This window comes from Camellia sinensis, chromosome 12 (genome assembly GCF_055761805.1).
Source record: "Camellia sinensis isolate YWXY chromosome 12, ASM5576180v1, whole genome shotgun sequence".
Lineage (NCBI taxonomy): Eukaryota > Viridiplantae > Streptophyta > Magnoliopsida > Ericales > Theaceae > Camellia > Camellia sinensis.
This window is the reverse complement of record NC_138972.1, coordinates 86,234,135-86,242,954: the sequence shown is the minus strand read 5'-3', so window position 1 is coordinate 86,242,954 and position 8,820 is coordinate 86,234,135. Positions and strand designations below refer to the sequence as shown.

General features: G+C 35.4%; 1 protein-coding gene across 1 annotated transcript; it reads right to left on the bottom strand.

Moving 5' to 3' along the window:
- Positions 1-807: 807 nt before the first annotated feature.
- On the bottom strand, positions 808-7,925 carry LOC114308167 (RING/U-box superfamily protein). Its single transcript, XM_028253691.2, has 8 exons — positions 7,519-7,925; positions 4,596-5,096; positions 3,834-3,996; positions 3,154-3,451; positions 2,778-2,850; positions 2,613-2,703; positions 1,553-1,632; positions 808-1,305 (listed from the first exon to the last, which is right to left on the bottom strand). The coding sequence occupies exons 1-8, from the start codon at positions 7,612-7,614 to the stop codon at positions 1,054-1,056; spliced, it is 1,554 nt and encodes a 517-aa protein (XP_028109492.2). The 5' UTR covers positions 7,615-7,925; the 3' UTR covers positions 808-1,053.
- Positions 7,926-8,820: the final 895 nt, after the last annotated feature.

The following is an 8,820-nucleotide window of genomic DNA, read 5'->3' as shown; positions in this document are numbered from 1 at the left end:
GGAACTTTTTTAATATTATAATTTGAGGGTAAAATAATATATTGATATTTTTTGTTAACTGTGTCAAGTGTATTTGTAATTTATATACTTGAAGGGGGTTAAGTGCCACATTTTAAACATTAGGGGGCAACTAAAAAATGGGTTATACTTGAGTGGGGTTTAGTGTAATTTACCCTTTTTTTTTTAATATGTTTGAATTTGAGCAACTCCACCCTGACTAGAATTCTTTGAATTAAACTTGGACTCACGTTTGACACTCTATACTTTTGGTTAAATTTGGACAATTCCTTATCCTAGCTGAACACATCCAAATTATAGCCTTAGCAAAAATTTGTAATCAAATTGATGTTGATCAGTTTTAAATTGAGGGCTGATAAAATTTACAGTAAATCAAGTGGGACACTTTTCGCAAATTAAAGAACATACATAACAAAGGACCAAATGGCCAATAAAAACATGAAAAACAACAAAAACAAAAACACAAAAACACAAAAAATAAAAATAACTGGTCTAGATACAGCACAAAATCACATCTAATTAGTCACTCCCATTGGTCTAATATATATGGTGATCATATTCGAACATAGAAATTTCTTTATGCTGTGTTTGGTTGGGGGATTTGGGGAGGGATTTAGAAAGGGAAATGGAAAAAGTATGTGAAATGTAAATAAAACATGTCTATATTTCATTTACTTTCACACACTTTTTCCCTTTCCCTTTCTAAATTCCTCCCCAAATCCCCTAACCAAACACAGCATTAGTGTGGCAGCGATTCCCCTAGACGAAAGAGAGGGAATGTTTTTAAGTGTCGGTAAAAATTCAAATGGTTATGAGTTGCCCAAATCCATGCGGTTCAATGACACCTAATTGTCCAGTTAGCCCCTCAATAGTTGAGGTCTTGAATTCAAGTCCATCGGTGTTTGGATCCAAATCCCAACCCAACCCTCTAACCAAAAACAACTGTGAAAGTATATCAGATTCTTCCCTCTCCTCTTTCTTTTATGCCAGTTTTCCTTGACAACGTATAATTATCAGTCATTTTCAAGTGCTAATTTAGCTCCCACTAAAAGTTTCTGGATTTTCTATTTCGCTTTGGTTGGGATGAGGACCTAACTGGGATGATCTTGTAGTTTGAGGCAATTGACTCGGGTGCATCATAACTTGGGGGTCCTGGTGCGGGTCTGACCCAGAATGCCATCGTCTTCTCCATCTATAAAATTCAACAAGAATAGAACTCCCGCTCATAGCAATGCCTAGCCCTGCGAATGTTGCAAGGAGGATCGATAGGATTGCTTGCACGTGAATCTGTAAAATTCAGTAAATGGGGAATTCCAAACATGAGAAACAAATCATGTTGTATTGATTGTACTTAAAACATGGAGATATGTTTAAGCTACTCAATAGTACTCAAGAAAATTGTTAGCTAAAATTAGTGTAGTGCAATAAAATTACTTATAAATGAGTGCTAAAAAAATAAACAGACTTTTTTTTTTTTACTGGTAAGTATCTTTGTGGTATCACATCATTACGAGTAGAGTAGAGAAACTCTTACCAAGGAGTAGAAAATATGCGCGAAGAGAACCACAAATGCGAATTGGATTGATGCATAAACCCAGACAAATCTTCTCTGCACTGTACATCGAAAGTTGGGAGGCCTTGAATCAGTGAACTCAACCAATATTATAGAAAGACATGATTTAATCAATTATAGGTAAACTACCAATAGATCCTAATAGTTGGACTTAATTCCCATTAAATTTAGTTTTAGTAAAGTCATCGCTAAAAATAATTTTGTAATGGTTTTTTACACATGTCGCTAAAAATTGACAATTAGTGATTTTTTTTGGTCACTTTTTTTTATAAATTATTGCTAAAACTTACAATTACTGGTGTTTTTCCATAACGAATTTTTTAAATTGTCGCTAAAAGCTAAAAATTAGTAACATTTTTTCTTGATATTTTTTTATACTACCACTAAAACTTATAATTAGTGACTTTTTTGTGACAGGTTTTTCAAATTGTCACTGAAAATTAATGATTAATGACGTTTTTTTAATGGTATTTAATGAAAAATACTGTTAATTATCACATGACCTATTGGATAATTAGTCTACCTATTAGATAATAAGTCTGCCTATTAAGATTTACACATAAGTTCCCCAATCATTATTTGAATATAAACAAGAAAGTTGACAGCAACTTAGGAATTTAAATTTATTCAATCAGTTTTTGCTGCACTTCTTTGGCACAAGCAAAACATCATATGTTTCATATTTTATGACTCAGATCAACCATGAAAATTACTGCTATGACCCTCTTCAGTTGATGGGTGGTTCTGACCTAAACGTTGTGTTTGGATTATGGATTTAGAAAAGGAAACGGAAACCGAAATGGAAAAAAAATTTAGTTTATATTTCATTCACATTGTTCTTATCTTTTTATTTCCCTTTCTAAATCCCTATTTAAATTCGTAATCCAAACACAGCTTAAATAAGCAATTTCCTAGTTGTATATTCCAAAGTATACTAGATACTTTTCTAGATAGTATTTCTGCATCCTATAACAGAATTAACTGTCTAAATAAGATTTTTTGGGAACTTAAGTCAGCTTACCCATAGTTGATGAGGTCAAGGATGCAAGGACACCCAATACACAAGAAAATGGAAGAGATATGGCAACCGCGCTAGTACCCATTTTTCCAACCTACATGAAAACAAAAATATTACTGAGAAAATTATTGGTGCATTTTGAGCAGGGAAAAAGGATTTTAAGCTTACCAAAAGCTGCTCAAGAAAACAAAAGTAGGCAAGCATGCTGACAATGACGAGAACAGGCACTTCCTGCCAAACCCTGATAAAAGAACACAATGCAGATGTCAAGGAGAATAGACGTTAAATTTAATGTGTAACGAGATATCTAGATCTTGATGGTATAATATGACAAACAAATGCAGATACAATTTAGCACAAAACTACTTGAATTCCATGTCTTTTTTATCTGATCATTGTTGTTATTTTTTTTATTTGTCAGCCGACCCATTTGACGGGACTTAAGACTTGCTTTGGTTTCGTTCCTTTTCCCTTTTTTATTTCTATACAAAGTGAAACTTGGAGATCAAAGTTTTAAGTGTAATATACCAAATCATTCACTTGCCTGTATCCATTAATTTCCATCTGCGGGGTTCTATATACTCCAGTACTTGGATTTCGAACACTTCGAATCCGTAAAAGTGTGACTGGTAAGTTTTGAACCTCTTGCCTGCACACATCACAGATCTTGTTACCTTTGATGCTAAACCATTTCACAGCACATTCTTGGTGAGCCAATGCAAGTTCGCCTTTACAACTGCACTCCATCTTGAGGGTCTCGCCACCTTCACATAACTCGACCAAACAAATTCTACAAACAGCCTCTTCTTCAGGTATATCCTCAGGATCTGCTTCATTGTTTTCTGCACACGATCTTAGCATTAGAATTGACAGTCATCTCATTTCAAGCACAAACAGAGAAATTCTATATATATGCGTGCGCACACAACGGCATCTAAAAAAATTCAAATAACTAATTCTCCACTTGATTGGACTACAACAAATGTTTGCGGTTGGAATGACAGTGACTGAGGTTTCTGGAATTTTTTCATTTTCCTCCATACTCTCAGCAATTATGCAGAAGAACAACTTGTTTAAAATATTCTAATTTTGAAAAGACATAAGAACACACTAGAAAAGATTAAAGCATATGAAAAACTATAATATTAATCAACAAATTAATGTCCGAATTATCCTTCAATGTTCAAACATGACTTCTGTAGATACTAAAGACAACTGAGTTACCAGCATCTCCTGTTGGACTTGTATTTGACACAGTTGTATCTCCTTCCTTCACTCGAGGATTTGGAATTATGCGGAAAAATGAATCCATTCTCTTAATTCTTCTCTCTTTGTTGACTACAGGGACTGAAAGTGAGCGAGATATTGAACGCTGGGCTCCTTTTGTCTACAAATAAGACCACAACAGATGCTAAGATATTTGTATGATATGAACCTCATGTGGAGATTCAAAAGCTACTCAGAAAGACTGGAAAATGAATTGATAATCCGAGAAATTGTCCTAAAGAAAGTCTAAATCTATTTAATTAAATATAGATGAACTACAGGTTCTATTGGGTATTCTCAACTTCGTGTCATCCTCAAAATGTCATACAAGCTTATCAAGATAAGCTAACATAAAGCTCTTACAATGCTTGATTCCTATGTATTTAAGAACTGCAAGCACAATATTCATGTAATAAATCATATACTGGATACATACAATACTCTAGACAGTTTAAGTTGACTGTCCTAGTTAGCAATATGTGGACACATGGACTGAGTTGCACCCAATGGCACCTTGACACGTGACTTAGTTGACATTCAATAACATCCCGACACGTGGATATTGTTATACTCAATAAGAGTGTGATACATGGACTGATCTCACCTTTACATCTATCACCCACGCCTGGATAACAAACCACTTGGATTGAACACAATCAAATGATTATTTTTTCTCTACCTCATGCAAAATTGAATCTGCAAAATTTGTAAAAAACTTACATCTGCAATAACTAAACCACCAAGATTTCCTCCACAAACAGATTCTGCATTTGAATGTCCAATTGGGGTAACTGGTAGAGATGATGTTCTCTTGATACGAGGAGTAAACATTTTTGTAAGTGACCATGATCTTGAAATAGAAGGCTTCTCTTGCTGCATTGGAGACACAGCTTCTACAGCTAGATTGGCAGCCGTCTCTGCATCTGACTGAGAACTCCGGTGCTTGAAGCTCAGTTTTGGTAGGAGGTTTTTTATGGATGACTTACTTCTGCATGAGGAGAGGCCTGGGGACCCACTTATTCTAGCATCAGAAGGGCTTGGCGTGAGGAAGAAATTTACCTTCTTAGTAGCGGGAGTTGGTGTTGGAGGCATCTTGATTTGAACAACCCCCTGAGGAGAGTCCACTATTGTTTTTGAGGGTATGTCCAGGGATAGGTTTTGTCTCCTCGAATGCTTAAAATGTGGTGTTTCTTCAGTTATTGCAAAGGAATCTTCTTCTACCTGAAAGAGGACCAGAAAACATCATTGAATTGTGCAAAATAGGCATTCAACCTGTGTTATGTATCTGTAAATTCTTAGATTTTCTACTAGAATTGACAACTTAGCATACCTATTTCAAGTGATTAACTATGTTTGCTCATCTGGAAGCCAGAATTCTAGCATTTTGTTTCAAGAATACAAAAATGCGTAGTAAAAGATAAACCAGGCACGTGCCAAACAAAGCACCAAAAACCAATTCCAAAATGAGAACCATTTAGAAGAGGAATAGAACAGTGGTTGCGGCCAATAGCGGTTCAAGATTTTTGAGATCTTAGGCTAAACATCAAAATTAGGCCATATTTTATTTGGTCTTCGAAAATTTGGGCCCTTCAACAATAAGATTTGTTTATTTATTTATTTTAAATTTGCAGGCTTTAAGTGATGGGCTAAGTGGCCTAATGGTTGAGTGGCAATCAAGAACTATTGATAACACATGCAAACACGCACACACAAACACAAGTTTATGGAAGTGCAGTAATAAGATTTCTGGCCATCTTTTCATTTATTGTTCCTTAGCTTAAGCTTTTTGCAAGAGGCCTTTTTCTCCAGCAGGATCAATGTGGGTGGCTCATAGAGAAGTTGATTCCTTGCTTGGAATACTTTCAATGATGCCGTAAACGAAAGATGCAAAGTCAAGCAAAATGTGGGAAGAGGAATTGCGGGGTACAGATGTGCAACTATTACAATCTCCTTGAGCTTCTCTGACTATGGAATTTGAAGGGTTTTGAGTTTCATTTTGAATAAGTGGAAATTGGTTGCTTCTCCCATATGCTCCAATAGCTCCCAACAGATAATGTTAACTTTAGTTTGATTTAAGGACCTTTATGGTAGTGTTTTCTTTTTGTCTTCTACACCAGATGGGAAAGGGTTTTGCTCCAAAAGCAAACAATATAGCTCTCTTGGAAGGCCTTCTAAGTCATTGTGTGTTCAGTGAGATAGTGACGTTGGTTGTCAGTTTAAGAAATCTTATACGTATTTTCTTCGCTAGAAGCAAAGGTTTCTTGAATACAAGTCTGGTTAATAAGAAGACAAATCCTTCTACAAAACATGGGTCTTCAACCTAGGAGAGGTTGAGTGGTCAATTCTGCACTTCCTTGGGATTATATGGGTTAATGGGATAAAGTTTGTAGAGTTTATAAACCAGAACTTGTACATATACAACTTTCATTTCATGAAATGATAAAATAACTAGTTGATTCTGCTGAACATACCCACACATCTCAAAATTTGGTTTAAAGGTCAACTCAATTACTCAATAGTAAGACACAATATTTATATGATAAGTACTAAAATTTCCAGACTGTATCAATAGTGAAAATCCACCTGTTGATGCAGATATGGATCAGCACAATAATGCATGCCTAATCATTCAGCACTACCAACAAGTAGGCCATAAGTGAAATCTTTTCAAGCCTCAAACCAGATAATGTTTGAAACTATCCCAAGACTTCCATCAAACTACTAATTCCCAAAATATTCCTCAATATTACAAATAATTGTTGAGCATTTCTGACCTCCCTCTCCGGCCACCACATTATTCTGGATAATTATGCAGGCAAATTACACTTTCAACCCCATGTTGTTTTGCCTATGGTTGACCCTTTGTCATTTGATTTGAGAATAAGCACCTAACACTATGGTTAGCGGATCAAAGTGCAGTGTCACATTCTTTAAAAATTTCCGAATTGCAAATTAATTCAGACAGCAGATCCAACTGATCCCAGAGATTTACCAAATCCTTTTTACTAAAGCTATGTTTGAATCTAGGATTTTTGAATGAAAAGGAAAAGTGAAAATAATCTATTGATCTTTGGTGTGAAACTAAGCTCTCTGAAGTGAAAAAGTGAATAACCACACAATACCTAGCCCAATTTTTTTTTTTTTTGAAAAGTAAACATAGGCATTAAATAATAATAAAAGCAGATGTGTTCAGTTCAAACTACAAAGCGCAAGGCATATTAGTGATATTATTGAAAATTACCAAAGCAAATAAAGTAATAAATGCAAATTAAATAGAGAAGAACAAAACAGAAACAAGGAACAACAGAAAATGTCCAGACAAAGACATAACGACAACAAAATTTTAAATTAAAAATCCAAAAATTCAGGACTGACCCGTCAAAGATTTCCATTTTAATAGCCAAATTGCATAAAAGGACTGAACCCAATTTCAAAAAAAGAAAAAAAAAAAAAAAAAAGCTAAATAAACAACATAGAATTACCTTCTGAATTGGAATGACAACAAAATGTAGGAAGCAAAAATTTTAAAATTAAAAATCCGAAAATTCAGCGCAGACCCATCAAAGATTTCCATTCAAATAACCAAACTGAACCAAATTTCCCCACCCAAAAAAAAAAAAAAAAAAAAAAACAATGAAATCACCTTGTGAATTGGAATGACAACTTCATTTTGAGATGCACAATGATCTTGGACCTCAATGGAGGAGTTTGTTTCTTCTTCCGTTTTCATCATCATCATCTCGTCTCATAACAGTATCAGCTGAACCCAGAAAATGTCGATCGAGATCGAGAAAGAGAAGTAAATAGTAGTAATGGGAATGGGAATGATTTTTTTGAGAAGGGTGAAGGGGTTAATGACGTTGTATGGTGGTGGGGTTACAGTTAGTGTTAGTGTTAGAGTTACAGTTGCTAACTTGCATTTATGGCAAAAGAAGGTGGAGTGGAGGAAAGAGGTGGCCTGGACTCTGGCCTACCTCCCACTCCCACTCCAAAAGTGTGGACTCGTCACCACTGTCTTATCACACAAGGGAAGATATCTCCACCCTGTTTGGTTTAGCTTTTCACAATTCTTTATAAATAAACAACAATGATTCATCCCACTAAAAACATCACCACTAAGAGCATCTCCAACGGTGTAGCAAATATTTCATCAAATCTGTGTAAAAAATGGGTCATTTCCTTAATCTGATACTTCGCGCTCCAACGGTTCAACATCAAATCCGTTTCATCAAATTTGCGCTGGGCAACCGGTTGGTTGACCGGCCGGTCGACCGGCCGATCAACCGGTAATGACAAAAAATTTTTTTTTTTTTTTTTTTTTTTTACCCGTTTGAACCTTTTTTTTGGAACTTTTTGAACTTTTGGTGGTCGACCGGGTGGTCAACCGGCCGGTCGACCGGATGGTCGACCACCTAGGCAAAATTTTTTTTTTTTTTTTTTTTTTGGACTGGTTTGAACCTTTTTGTGAACGGTCTGAAATTTCTCCGGGGCGACCGGTTGGTTAACCGGTTGGTCAACCGGATGGTCGACCTGTTCGTCTCATCCCAACGGTTAGGAACAGTGATTTGCTGAAATGCTTCGCCTGCACTCAGTTTGGTACCATTTTTGCTGAATTCTGGATTTGATATCGATTTGGTGAAACCGTTGGAGCGTGAAAAAGTGGGTTTTTCATCAAAATTTAAATCTGATGCTGGGTTTGGTTCACCGTTGGAGATGTTCTAATAGCACTAATACATTAAAAAAGTAAAAAAAAAAAAATACAACTCCAAGACCAAAACATCACATCATTAATGACGGGACCCACTGTCACCTAATTAGTGGGAGCACTAATTAGTGCTCCCAAGCATTTTTCATAAATAAATAATCAAAAAAAATTTGATTTGATTTTGATTTTCAGAAAATTTTATTTTTTGTATTTTTTTTTTGTTTTTAATGATTTTTTTAA

Bases quoted from the DNA above. Each gene is read 5' to 3' on its own strand.
- LOC114308167 (XM_028253691.2), bottom strand. From the start codon at position 7,614: ATGATGATGATGAAAACGGAAGAAGAAACAAACTCCTCCATTGAGGTC. The intron at 3,997-4,595 runs GTAAGTTTTTTA...TCTTATTTGTAG, and splicing joins GTGGTTTAGTTATTGCAGAT to ACAAAAGGAGCCCAGCGTTC. The intron at 1,633-2,612 runs GTAAGCTGACTT...TTCGATGTACAG, and splicing joins CTTGACCTCATCAACTATGG to TGCAGAGAAGATTTGTCTGG.